The sequence below is a fragment of the Cetorhinus maximus genome, chromosome 22 (genome assembly GCF_964194155.1).
Source record: "Cetorhinus maximus chromosome 22, sCetMax3.hap1.1, whole genome shotgun sequence".
Taxonomy (NCBI): Eukaryota; Metazoa; Chordata; class Chondrichthyes; order Lamniformes; family Cetorhinidae; genus Cetorhinus; species Cetorhinus maximus.
The window spans coordinates 8,360,775-8,375,499 of record NC_135900.1 but is presented as its reverse complement, the minus strand read 5'-3'; the positions used below and the strand labels follow the sequence as shown (position 1 = coordinate 8,375,499).

Here is a 14,725-nt window from a genome sequence, read left to right as displayed (position 1 = left end):
GCCCTGCTTTATACTGTTTCGCTTTAACATTGTTTATACTCTGGGCATCTTTTTTGATTTGTATCGCCATTTTTGGTTTTACGTCCTCTGGTCCTCCCCCGCGCTGAACTCTGAGCCAACCACTGCCACGTTTTGATGCCAGAGCCGCCGGTGCAGTCACCAGAGGGCAAGGCTGCGGGAGAGAGAAAGCCAAGATCCAGGAGCAGGACCACAGGGCAGGGACGGCAAGGTATCGGCTGCTGATCGGGTGATGAAGTGTGAACAACCTGGGGTGTGGGGGGTGCGGGATGGTGTGGTTCGTGAAGAGACCCAGGCCTTCGGCTCTTTCCATGCCCTCCCCAACCCAGGAGAGGGAAAACTGTCAGGAGGGGGTCCAGGCTCTGGAGACCGAAGGACAGAGAGGGAGGGAGGCAGAGTGGGAAAGGAAAGCGAGCAAAAAGTTGAGCTGAGTTTCAGGAGTGCTGTGGGTGAGGCACAGAAGGTGTGCTAATCAGGGCTTGTTTGGGTGATTTAGTGTTATCTAATTTCAATGTATGTGGTTTTCCTGTTATATTCAGTGATTTATTTTATTTTGAAAGTTATTCCAGCTCTGAATGCACAGTGCTGCACAGTATTTCAACTTATACATTGGTTTTCCTGGGCAAGAAATATCCGAAGGAACCTAACTCCTGCTTTAACATAGATTCTATGGGAATCCATGATTCACTTAAAGTTGTTTCACTTAAAGTCGCGATTTTCAGGAACACAGACACCTCTTTAAGTGAGAATTTACTGTAGGCTGATAGTTGAAGGAATTATCATGGGATGACAGTGAGTAAACTAGATTGCTGCTTGCAGGTAGGATAAACATCAGCATAGTCTGGTTCTATGCCATTTCAATATAAAAGAAAATGTCACTGTTCAAATGAAGCTTCTGTTATTTTTTTATTGAAGGCATGCATTTTTGATTGGCCTGCAAATCTTTGCTACCAAAATATGATTCTCATTTCTTCAAGATTTTCCAGCACTTAATCAGCAATCCAAAATCGTTTTACTCCAGCAAAAGATGAGGGCAGCAGAGCAGACAGCATTTGAAGCTAAGCGAATGGCTGAGCTTGCAGAGAAAGATGCCAGGGAAAAAGACAAGGAACTGGGGAAATCGCTGATCCACCTGAGGGCCTATGAATCTGTAAGTGGCTGTAACAACATGCATTGATGATGTTTTTTAATTTTACAGTTAAATTGAACAGTACAATTGAAATAAATTCACTGTAGGATTGTCACGAGAGTGATTGACAACCGTTTTTAAGGAGAGCGTGGCTTTAAAAGAATTCTGTCAAGCTGAGAACCATTGTAGAATTCACGTTAATGTTTGATCTCACTCTGTCGGGAGAATTCACCACTCCTTGGGCTGATGGAGCACGGGCCAGAGATAATGCCGACCACCACCTTCTCAAGGGCAATTAGGGATGGGCAATAAATGCTGGCCTAGCCAGCGAAGCCCTCACCCCTTGAATGAATACAAAAAAAAAATGCAGCGCTGATTCTTTGACCTGTGTCCCATTCAAACCCATTCCCCTTTGGGGTGCAGAGATGGCGAATGTGCCCTAATGAGCAATTTTTCCTTGTATCAAGGTTACTGCCAAGCTTGACAAACTTAGATTTCATGAAATAGAAGTATGTACAGTGTGTGTAAAGCTATGGAAGTGACTAAAGATATGAAGGTTAACATTGCCCCCAGTCATTCCTCTGTCACGTTCCCAGTTCTTGATAAATGCACACCTTTCTGCTCTTTATTATCTAATTTTTTTAAAAAGTGAATGCACGTACCAGTGAAATCTGATGAACATTGTGTTATTTTAATTCCTGGGGAGCTTATGGCGTCGTGGTATTGTCGCTGGGCTAATAATCCAGAGACCCAGGGTAATGCTCTGGGGACCTGTGTTCGAATCCCGCCACTGCAGATAGTGGAGTTTGAATTCAGTAAAAATCTGGACTAAAAGTATAATCATGACCATGAAACCATTGTTGATTGTTGTAAAAACCCATCTGGTTCACTAATGTTTAATCACTAATGTCCTTTAGGGAAGGAAATCTGCTGTCCTTACCTGGTCTGGCCTGTACGTCACTCCAGACCCACAGCAATGTGGTTGACTCTTAAATGCCCTCTGAACTAGGGCAACTAGGGATGGGGTCACCCACAAACAAAAAAAAACAAATTTCTAAAACATTTGTTTAATTTATAACACCTCAGCAAATCTGCTAATTTTCACCAATGCAGTACCATGGCTTCTTCTAACTATTTGATTGTCCTGTGTTTAAATATATGCAACACCACTTTAGTTTGAAGATTGTTTTTCTTAACAATGTTCAATATGTACGTAATATATTCTTAGCTCAATATGAGCACCCTAGTCTCTGAGGCAGAAGGTTGTGTGTAAGTCCCACTCCAGAGATTTGAGCCCATAAGCTAGACTAACTCTCAGTGCAGTAGTGAGGGAGGTGCTGTCTTTCAGATGAGACATTAAACTAAAGCTCTGACTTCCCCCTCAAGTGGAGATAAAATACATTTTTTTACTTTATTCACAGCATGTGGACCTCATTGGTAAGACCAGCATTTATTGCCTATCCCAAATTGTCTTTAATGAGAGAGTTGCTAGGCAATTTCATAGGGCAGAGTCAACCATATTGCTATTGGTCTGTAGTCACAAATAGGACAGACCAGGTGAGAACAGCAGATTTTGTTACCTAAAGGACCTTAGTGAGCCAGCAATCCGATAGTTACATGGGGTTGAATTATATGGGGCACCGTAATCCCTGACCCTCTTGGCTAAAATGGTCAGGAGACCCTGCCCAGTGGAAGAACAGCTGCCCACCTTCCAGCCATTTAATGACCAATCGGCCATCGATAGGTGGAGATGGGATTTCTGCCCCTCAGAGCTGCCAATCAGAGGCCAGCAGCTCTAAGGTACTGGCAGTGCCAATGTGAGAAGTGGCCACTGGCAGTATTGCAGTCAGGCCTGGAGGAGGTGTATCGTGATGGATCAAAACTTTGTGTTTGGGGTCAGGTGTGGGCAAGGTGGGTGGAGGCTGGTGTTTGAGAGGCCATGGGGAGATGGGAACCTGGGTGGAGGGGAGGTTACACCTTGGTTGGGTTGGGGGTGCTCTCTGAATGGCCCAGAAGACCAGTTAAGGGCTTCATATAATAGAAGTATATATAGTGTGTGTAAGGGTATGGGTATGGCCAAAGATATAAGAGTTAACATTGCTTCTAGTCAATCCCCTGTTACATTCCCAGTCCCAAATAAATGTGCACCTTTTTTCGCTTTATTTTCTGACTTTTTAAAAAAGTGAATGCATGTACCAGACATTTTATGAACATTTGTTATCTTAATTCAAGGGAAACCTGCTGGGCTTGGTGCAGGCCTCTCCTGCTGCCGGTTTAACTTCACTTAAGGACCTCAATTGGCCAACAGGCAGATGGGCTTCCGAACCACCCCTGCCCATAAAATTGAGGTTGGGAGGGTGGGGATAGTTGACAGGCATGCCTCCTGCTAGATTTAATGGGCTCCCTCACCTTTAACCTGTCAGCGGGAGAGTGTATAATCCAGCCCATGGTCACCATTACTGATACCAGCTTTTTATTCCAGATTTACTTATTAACCAAATTTTAATTTCCCAGCTGTTATTGTGGGATTTGAACTCTGGTCTCTGTGCCATTAGTCCAGACCCCTGGATTATGAGTCCAGTACATAACCGCTATGCTACAATTCCCAATGAAGAACAGGAGGGTTCTCTCGGGTGTCATGGCCAATATTTATGTCACTTAGAAAACAGAATTACCAGGTGATTATTTCATTGGTGCTTTTGAAGATGTACAATATATCTGAAACTGAAGGTGAGATCACTGGAACAGCTTTTCAAGTACATATGCTTTTAACTTAGTAATACTTAACACTGGAAGGAATATAGGAACAGGAGTTAGTCTCTTGAGGTTGTTCCAACATTCAGTTAGATCATGGCCACACTATTTCACATTTACTCACCTTGGTTCTATATCCCTTAATACCCTCAGCCTGGTATCATTCTGGTATAACAGAAAGGAACTATTTATGCTGATTGATGTAATTCTGTACAGGGTATATATGGATTGGAAAATGCTGTTGCAGAGATTAAGCAATGCAAGAACCATATCAAAATCCGAGATCATCAAATTGAAGCAATGACTAGGGAGATCAACAAGCTTGAAATGAAGATAAATGATGTCTTGGAAGAAAATGAAAATTTCCGGGAACGCTTAGGTGCGTGTTTCGATCCTCAGGAGCAGTGATAATCAAATACACTTGATGACTTTTCCTCACTTTACAAATTATAGTGATTTTCTACATTGAATTTGAAATCGTTCCAAATACATTGAACTTAAATGAATAGTTTTACTAGGTTTCAATGCCAGCACTTTTTCTGTGCTGTAGACTTCTTTAACTCTAATACACTTTTCAAAAAAAAACTACAATCACAACAAATGTTAGAGCAGTCCAGTGTTCAGCAATGAGGAATCTGCAAATCGATGGGAACATCTACATTTATTGCATTTCTTGTCCACACACTTCACTTTCTGTTGTCGCAATATTTGTTCAAGCTTTAATATCAATATCTAATATTGAAAATGCCTTTGTAATCAGTTGTAATGGAAGATCCATAGGTAAACGTGTCCCATTGATCCTGTGGCTGCAGCTTACAGCCCCATCTCTCGCTGTCCCCATGTATCTCTCTCTCTCTCTCTCTCTCTCTCTCTCTGCCCCCTCTCTCTCCCTCTCTCTCTTTCCCTCATCCATCTCTCACTCTCTCCCTCATCTCTCTCCCTTGTCTCCCACCCTCCCCATCTCTCTTCCCTCCCCCGCCCCCTCTCTTTCTCCCTCCCTGTCCCTCTCTCTCTGCCTCCCCACCCTTCCCTCCCCCATCCCTCTCTCCTTCCCTCCCCCATCCCCCTCTCTCCGCGTCCCTTCTTCTTTCTCTCCCTCCCTCCCCGTCCCTCCCTCTCTCCCTCCCTCCCCATCTCTCCCTCTCTCCACCCCTTTCCTCCCCACCTCTCTCTCCCACCCCATCTCCCTCTCTTTCCCTCTTTTGCTCTCTCCCTCCGCATCCATCTCTCGCGCGCTCTCTCTTGCCGCCTCTCTCCATCTCACCATCCTGCTCTCTCACTCTCCCTCTCTACTCTATATCCTCCGGCGGACCATGGGAGATCTAGTGGATTGAAACATTTTTGCTGGTTTTCCTGAGGTTCCCTGGCATATACCTAAGTGAGCCAAGTGGATGTAAAGAAGTTTAGTCACACCTGCCTTATGCCATTGCAAGGCCGGAATGCAAATCAATATCCAGTGCCACCAAAGTCCATAAAACTGTATTTAGCATTGTCACAATAACTGATGCAAATAATGGCAGTGATACTTTGCCCCTTATTCCCTGAACTCTGCTGATGAAGGAGGTTGATTTAAAAGTTCTGTTTCTTCTCGCATTAATGAAAAATAATTTGTACTTAGGGCTCAACACAAACGAAGCAATTGATCTGACTGAATTTAGGAAAACCAAATACTTGAAACAACAGCAGTTTCAAGCTGAGAACCAGGTTCTGCTAAAAGAGGTTTGTTAATCATCTTGATTGCCTTGCTGTTCATTTTGTCACAATATTATGTGGAACTGTTCCATTTAAAAGTCCAAAAACTTACGATAACCATTAATTCAGGTTGAACGCCTGGAGGAAGAAAGACTCCTGTTAAAGAGGCAAATTCGCAGGATGGCTCAAGATAAAGGCATGCGAGCAGGTGTGGAGGGTAAGTTTTATGCTCCGTCATTCTGCAATGTACAAGACAAGCATAACTATCTAATAGAGAATTGTTATCATGTATTTGCCAACTGTAGAACAAAATAAAAGTGTGCTGTTGTTACCATTAGAAGCACATGCAGAGTAGTTTCTCTGGTTACACTGGAGCAGGCCAGTTGTCGCTTTTAGCAAATTGCACGGTTAAATAACAAGGCAGCATCAGACAAGTATAACCTCACAGGTTCCATCAACTGCCTGGCATTGAGCGACAGTAATGAGCTTCCCAGAGGTGCTTCTGAGGAGGCAGAAGAATGTTATGGCTGAGACCTCTGGAGAAGAACCAAGGCTTCAAATGGGAGGCAGGGGGTAAGAGAGCATTGTAACCATAATAACTCCCACCATAATAACCGCCACTGAACTCTGTGTTATCAATGATTCGGTGGGCAGCACTCACACTTCTGAGTCAGAAGGCTGTGAATTTAGTTGCTAGTCCAAGGCTGGAGCATATAATCCACACCGATACTTAAGGGCTGAACTTTCTTGGCTCCAAGATGGCAAGCTTGAGGTCAGTTGGGGCGTGGCAGTGGAGGGAGGGGATTGTTACGGGAGGGGTACTGGGAAAATGGGTTGGGGGAAGGTGTTTGCTGTTTCAGGATGGTTCCTTGACGCATTTCTGTCACTGGGAAAATTTCCCATTTACAAGCAGGAACCAGGATTGGCTGTCTGCACCAAGATGGCAGCAACCAATTAGCTGATTATGGACCCAATTACATGATTTTCGTGGGCACACTGGCATTTTGCTTGTGGCGGAAAGGCCCCTTCCATGTGCGGAGGCCACCATCTCCATGGAAGTGGCCACACTGTGGCAGGGATTGGGGCAGTTGGCAGGAAAGGCCACATCTGGAGACCAAACAAGGCACCCGGAGTGATATTCCCTATACTTTGAGGAGGCTAATGTCTTTGCCCTCAATATTTTTAACTTTAAATATACGCCTCCGAGGGTACCTCCATGTTAAGGTGCCCTCAGTGTCTTCTACCTCTCCCAGTGGGGCTGCCAAGACTCCAGAGCTGCTGGCCCTCTGACTGGCAGCATCAAGAATCTGCCCGCTGTCCTTAATAGGGTGGCGTGCACAGAGGCAGCCAGTTAGGAGGCTGCCTTAGAGAAGATTGCAGCAGTGTGCGTACTGCTGGTAAGAGTGGGCTTGGGAGCCCAATTTGATCCCAGCGTCGGGGTCCCGAAGCCCATGAGAAAATCCAGCCCTTAAGTGCAATTGTGAGAGTGAGCATTTTCAGAAGTCATCTCTGTAACTGAGATGCCCCATCCGCCTTTTTCAGGGATTCAAGTGGACATTAAAGATCCCCTGGAATTAGATAAAATAGGGTCATAAAAACTTGGAATGAGTAAATGCCATTTGGCCCACCAAGCCTGTTCTTTCTATAGTTCACATATAATATAATCCACTATCATGGATTGTTTCTGCTCCTTCCCCTGGCTTGAATGTAAGGAAGTTTAGCCAGCATTCCTTCCTCAACCCACATCACCAAACAAAAAGTAATTTACTGGTCATTCAGTACAAAATGGCAGCTGTTTTTGCCTGCATAATAATAATTGCTGCATTTAAAAGCAATTCATTGTATGTGAAGCATTTGAGACGTCTTTGAGACATGTGCCAAGTCATTTCAATGCCGGTTTATAAATCTGCTTATACTACATATATACACAACACAAGTTAACGGAGGGGGTGGTGATTTTTAACCTAATTCACTGGGCAGGAAACCCACAGAATAGGGTAGGTTGCTGGATTTACACCCTGCCCAATGTCACTCTCCATTGATTTCACTGGAGGATAAAATCAGATGGGCGCCTGAATTTTTTGCTCATCAGGCACAAGTGATCGGTGGGTTAACGGCCAGCCAGCGTGAAACGCGCTAAGAAAGGCTCAGCACTGCCGGTGGGAGCGGGAAGAGGGCGGGCACTTTCAATTCCATCCTTAAATGGGATTAGTTGCCCACTTAATTGTCGGCAGGCATGCATTTGACTGCCGCGTGCGCCCGCCAAGCAAGATATTGCACGAGCGCGGGATGACGTCGGGACGCTTGTCAGATGTCATATCGCGCTATTTTGCAGCCAACTGGTGGGGCACATGCCCACCCACGGGACGTAAAATTCTGGTCGGGGTGCAATACTGGCATGATGTAATACTGCACCTGATCTCATCAGTTTTCAGGTGGGGAAATTTGGATGAAATTCCCCCCAAAATTCGGACACGCTCAGCAGCTAGTCATAGCTGTCTGTGTGGCATAACTGACCCAGATTTTGTGGTCAGCGGTGAAGCAAGGGCACTCACCACTGATATTGAAAAAGCTTCACACTGAGAACTAGCCATCTCTATGGCACGAACTTTAACTCTCCCAAGGTGAAGTTGATTTAAGCGTAGCTTAATGGGGATTCCCAGCATCAAGCTGCATTAAGTTGTCTAAGCAGCCAGTCTCATTACAGAATTCTGACAGACAGCCAACCGGGAAACCAAAGCACTAATCATCAGATCAATTTTTAAAAGCTTTACAGAGAGAGAAATAAAGATTGGGAAACACATGTCATTAGGATGTCGATAGTGGAGAAATCAGTGGTGATAATGCCATTGAATGTCATTGGGCGATGGTCAGATTCTCTCTTGTTGAAGATGGCCATTGCCTGGCACTTGTGTGGCATGAATATTACTTGTCACTTGTAGCCCATGCCTGGATATTGTCCAGGTCTTGCTGCATTTGGAGGTGGACAGCTTCAGTATCTGAGGAGTCATGAATGGTGCTGAACATTATGCAATCATCAGTAAACATCCCTACCTCTGACCTTATGATGGAAGGAATGTCATTAATCAAGTAGCTGAGGATGGTTGGGCTAAGGACACTACCCTGCGGAACTCCTTCAGTGATGTCCTGGAACTGAGATGACTGACCTCCAACAACCACAACCACCTTCCGTTGTGCTAAGTATAACTCCAACCAGTGAAGAGTTTTCCCCTGATTCCCATTGACTTCAGTTTTGCTAGGGCTCCTTGATTCCATACTTGGTCAAATGTTGCCTTGATGTCAAGGGCAGTCACTCTCACTTCACCTTGTGAGTTCAGCTCTTTTGTCCATATTTGAACCAAGGCTGTAATGAGGTCAGGAGCTGAGTGACTCTGACGTAACCCAAACTGAGCCTCAGTGAGCAGGTTATTGCTAAGTGTTGCTTGATGGCACTGTTGATGACCCCTTCCATTACTTTACTGATGATCAAGAGTAGACTGATGGGGCTGTAATTGGCTGGGTTGGACTTGTCCTGTATTTTGTGTACAGGACTTACCTGTGCAATTTTTCATATTGCCAGATTGAGAACCAGAGGTCACAGTGTTAAAGTGTTTTGCAAAAGAAGCAAATGCGAGGTGAGAAGAAACTTTTTCACGCAGGGAGTGGTTAGGGTTTGGAATGCACTGCCTGGAAGTGTGGTGGTGGCAAGTTCAATTGAGACATTCAAGGGGGCATTGGGTAATTATTTAAATAGAAACAACGTGCAGGGTTACAGGGGAAAGGTAGGAGATTGGTACTAAGTTAAAATGCTCAGAGAGCCGGTGCAGACACAATGGGCTGAACGGCCTCCTTCTGCAACGTAACACTTCTGTGATACCAGTGTTGTAGCTGTACTGGAACAGCTCGCGGCAAGTACTGGAGGGCAAGTCTCAATACCATTGCTGGAATATTGTCACGGCCCATAGCCTTTTCAGTATTCAGTGCCTTCAGCCATTCCTTCATATCATGTGGAGTGAATCGAATTGGCTGAAGGCCGGCATTTGTGATGCCAAAGGTCTTAAGTATAATAAATTGAAATAATACTGCATGTATAAAATAGGGTTTTGAACTTCAGTTTAAAATGTAGAATTGTGTTTTCTTTTACATATAAATTTTATCTTTGATCAAATTGAGTGAAATGCCAAGACTAGTTAATATGTTGCACCTTCTAGGAATTTCAGCAGAGGACTTGGGGTTGGTGGATCAGTTTAATGAAAGGATAAATCCCATCAAAAGAACAGAACTGTCAAGTACTTCCAACTTTGAGTTAAAGAACAAGGTAATACAATATGCTTTGTGTTGAAATTGTAATTCTATCAAATTTATCTAAATTATGATACCGTAACCTTGGATTATGTTGTTGAGTAATTCTGACTCATGTAAGGTGGAACAGAATTACAACTTTTGCAGTGATTGAGTTAACACGTAAATCCTCCGGCACTGAAATTGACCAATGTAGCCTGAAATGAATTATCGAGTCCATTATCCTAATTCTGTCACAGCAGAAAAGTGAATAGAATTTAGTACCCGTTCGAGCATAATACAATGATATATGGAAAAAGACCCTCTTGTCCATTCTGTCCCAAATAATTGTGCTATATGTATCATAATATAAACACTCCCCATTCCACCTGAACCATGATCTCCCGGGAGAGACAAGAATAAAAACCCAGGATGATTTAAAAGAAAAAAAAATAGGAAATTCCTCTCCAAGTTCCCTTAGGTAATCAAAACCAATAGGTATCTCACATTGGCCCTAACAATGAATTTCCAATGCATTTCGGTGCACACCATAAACTCCTAACCTTTTAGGGAGGGAGAGAAAATCAGATAGCTCGTGTTTCCAAACCGCTTTTGTGCCCCTCAGAGCAACTGGCTATTGCATAGCAATGGTGAAGAAATGGGATCAGGTCTCCAACCTGTCCTTTCAAACAAAGAAATTGTATGGCACAGGTAGACTTTACAGAGAGAAAATTGATCAGAGAATAAAATGACTCTCAAAACAACACGCAACAATCATCATATGTCAGAATATTTGCTGTTAAAAATTGATATGTTCATTTGAGGAAGTCATTTTTAAATCATTTACTTCCTATGTAATGTGACAAAGCCAGATGTCCCAATATTGGACCTAGGAATGTGGTGTAGAAGATATCCAACCTTTGAGACGAGCATGTGTCCTTCTCAGTGCTCTTCAGATATAACTTGTGCTACAGCATTTCAGAGGGGGTGTTGATGCATCATCTAGTCACTCTTGTGTAAGTGTGCACTCGCATGCAACCCAATGGTGTCAGTGCATCTTCACTGAAACTCCCTAATCCCAAGAAGGAGCAGCAAGATAGTTCCCGATTCAGTGACATTGTACTGCATGTAAGCTTGCATAATGTCTCTTAAATAGCCTACTTTTGATAAACCACCATGACTGGGCCCAATGGAACTAGTATTTATAAAGAAAACCAGTCCATAATATCTGGCAGGCTGTATGTGGATATATCTACCATTGAATGAAGGATTTTCCTGTATACTTACTTATAGTTCTTACAAGAACCGTCGCGTTGTAATGTCAAACAAAAGATGAAGTAAGTGACCATTGATGGTTCAAAATAATTTTGTACCTGTTTTTCCTGCTCTTTCGAAAGTTACACTTATTTCTAGCTTAAAGATGTTGCTAAGGAATGACCAGGATGTTGAGAGGAAAGCGTCAAATAATTTAGAACTGCATCTACTCTGTTTTCATACAGGACAGAAGAAGCTTTGCTGATGCTCCCCATGAAATTGAGTACTATAGGGATATTGCTTTAAGGGAAATGTCCAGCCAGATTTCAGCTGTTCTTCAGAGGTGTGTAGGGCAGTCAGGAAGTTCTTGGAGGAAGTCTTTGCATTGGGAAGACTCGGTAACTTCCCAGAGAGAAAGTCAGTTCGTTAACAATTGGGCTGTAAAAGAACATCTTGTAAAGAAAAAGTCTGTTGACAAGTTGCAAACTAATCCATATGAACAACCAGGAGCTCCAGTCAGGTCACAACCATTACCAACCACTTTGACACAGTTACCAGAGAATAAATCAGCAGGGTCACTTGAGCAAGCAGATGTCCCCACGACTGAGTATGTTCAATCAGTGCAGGTGACTGATTCTGAAGAGCCAGCCAAGAACCTTATCAAGGACGGTGACCCATTAGATGATCTCCTAGAACAATTAAGGTTCGAACTATCAAGCCTTAAATCACAGGTTAGATAATAAGACACAATTTTTTGTCAAAGGTTTCTAATTCTTCTAACATAGTACAAATATTTGAGTATGATCAGCGTGGGCATTCTATAATAGAGCACTAGAACGTGGGTTTACACTTTAGCCTCGCCCTCTAAAGAAGGTGCACTCTTTATTGAATTATGCTTGGAGTAATTTAATTATTGATAATGAATTGCCCCTAATTTCTCCCTGACTGGATTTATGACGTGTGAGCAAAAATGGAAGAAAGTTATAAAAGACCATCTATTGATAAGGGCTTCCTCAGTTCTTTGGTTTATCTTCCACAGACATGGTTCTTGCCTTCTTACTCAATAGTTAATCTCTAATTTAGAGTTCTTGTCATTTATGTTTTGAGAAATGACCCCCAGTTTAGTAGAAGCCTTCCATCCTGTCTTTGTTAAAAGAGAATGAAAATTACATAGAATGCACAGCACAGAAACCATTTGGTCTTTACCAGTGATAATGCTCCATGTGAACCTCCTACCAGCCTGCTTCATGTCACCCTATCAGCATGTCTTTCAATTTGTTTCTCAGTTGTGTGTTTATCTAGTTTCCCTTAAGTGTATATATGCTATTCACTTCAACCATGCCCTGTGGTAGCAATTTCCACACTCTGACCACTCTGGGCAAAGAACCTTCTCCTAAATTCCCCATAGGATCTGTTAGTAACTATCCTTTATTTACGGCCCCCAGTTCTGGTCTCCTCCAGAAGTGAAAAAATGTTCCCTATATTGACCCTAACAAACTCTGTCATAATTTTAAATACCTCCTATTAGGTCATCTCTCAGCCTTCTCTTTTCTAGAGAAAAGCGTTCCATTCTGTTCAACCTTTCTTGCTGAGTGCGGCCTCTCAGTTCTCGTACCATCTTTATGAATCTTTTTTGCACCTTTTGCAGTGCCTCTATATCATTTTTATAATATTGAGACCAGAACTGCACGCAGTATAAGACCATAAGACATCGGAGCAGAAATTAGGCCATTCGGCCCATTGAGTCTGCTCTGCTATTCAATCATGGCTGATAAGTTTCTCAACCCCATTCTCCCGCCTTCTCCCCGTAACCTTTGATCCCTTTACCAATCAAGAACCTATCTATCTCGGTCTTAAATACACTCCATGACCTGGCCTCCACAGCCTTCTGTGGCAATGAATTCCATAGATTCACCACTCTCTGGCTAAAGAAGTTTCTCCTCATCTCTGTTCTAAAAGGTCTTCCCTTTACTCTGAGGCTGTGCCCTCGGGTCCTAGTCTCTCATACTAATGGAAACATCTTCCCCACGTCCACTCTATCCAGGCCTTTCAGTATCCTGTAAGTTTCAATCAGATCCCCCCTCATCCTTCTAAACTCAATCGTGTATAGACCCAGAGTCCTCAAACGTTCCTCATATGTTAAGCCTTGCATTCCTGGGATCATTCTCGTGAACCTCCTCTGGACCCTCTCCAGGACCAGCAGATCCTTCCTGAGATACGGGGCCCAAAATTGCTCACAATATTCTAAATGTGGTCTGACCAGAGCCTTATAAAGCCTCAGCAGCACATCCCTGCTTTTATATTCTAGTCCTCTCGAAATAAATGCCAACATTGCATTTGCCTTCCTAACTACTGACTCAACCTGCAAGTTAACCTTAAGAGAATCCTGGACTAGGAGTCCTAAGTCCCTTTGCACTCCAGATTTCTGAATTCTCTCCCCATTTAGAAAATAGTCTATGCCTCTATTCTTCCTACCAAAGTGCATGACCTCACACTTCCCCACGTTGTATTCCATCTGCCACTTCTTTGCCCATTCTCCTAACCTGTCCAAATCCTTCTGCAGCCTCCCTGCCTCCTCAATACTACCTGTGCCTCCACCTATATTTTTATCATCTGCAAACTTAGCCAGGATGCCCTCAGTTCCTTCATCTAGATCATTAATGTATAAAGTGAAAAGTTGTGGTCCCAACACTGACCCCTGCGGAACTCCACTAGTCACCGGCCGCCATCCTGAGAAGGACCCCCTTATCCCCACTCTCTGCCTCCTGCCAGACAGCCAATCTTCTATCCATGCTAGTACCTTGCCTCTAACACCATGGGCTCTTATCTTACTGAGCAGCCTCCTGTGCGGCACCTTGTCAAAGGCCTCCTGGAAGTCCAAGTAGATAACATCCATTGGCTCTCCTTTGTCTAACATGGCCTCCCCTTGATGAAACCATACTGACTTTGCCCGATTTTACCATGCACTTCTAAGTATTCTGAAATCTCATTCTTAATAATGGACTCTAAAATCTTACCAACGACCGACGTCAGGCTAATCGGCCTGTAATTTCCCGTCTTTTACCTCACTCCCTTCTTAAAGAGGGGGGTTACATTAGCGATTTTCCAGTCCTCTGGGACCCTCCCTGACTCCAGTGATTCCTGAAAGATCGCCACTAACGCCTCCACTATCTCTTCAGCTATTTCCTTCAGAACTCTGGGGTGTAATCCATCTGGTCCAGGTGATTTATCCACCTTCAGACCTTTCAGTTTTCCTAGTACCTTCTCCATGGTAATGGCTACCATACTCACCTCTGCCCCCCGACTCTCTTGAACTTTGGGGATGTTACTCGTGTCTTCCACTGTGAAGACTGACGCAAAGTACCTATTCAGTTCCTCCGCCATTTCTTTGTTCTCCACTACTACTTCTCCAGCGTCATTTTCCAGCGGTCCAATGTCCACTTTTGCCTCTCTTACCCTTTATATATCTAAAAAAACTCTTGCAATCTTCTTTTACTCGCCAAGTGTGATCTGACCAAGGTTTATTATGATATTAACACAACTTCTTTATTTTCCAATTCTATCCCTCGAGAAGGACTTTTCTTGGCACTACTTTTA

General features: G+C 43.6%; 1 protein-coding gene across 4 annotated transcripts in view; it reads left to right on the top strand.

Moving 5' to 3' along the window:
- Positions 1–14,725, top strand: part of cep290 (centrosomal protein 290) — a 126,416-nt gene that overhangs the window by 34,055 nt on the left and 77,636 nt on the right. For all 4 annotated transcript variants that reach the window (XM_078567761.1, XM_078567760.1, XM_078567759.1 and 1 more), the window contains exons 13-17: positions 996–1,168; positions 4,118–4,280; positions 5,520–5,620; positions 5,723–5,810; positions 9,805–9,911. In XM_078567761.1, coding sequence (XP_078423887.1) covers positions 996–1,168; positions 4,118–4,280; positions 5,520–5,620; positions 5,723–5,810; positions 9,805–9,911 — 632 coding nt within the window. The remainder of the gene's footprint in view (positions 1–995; positions 1,169–4,117; positions 4,281–5,519; positions 5,621–5,722; positions 5,811–9,804; positions 9,912–14,725) is intronic.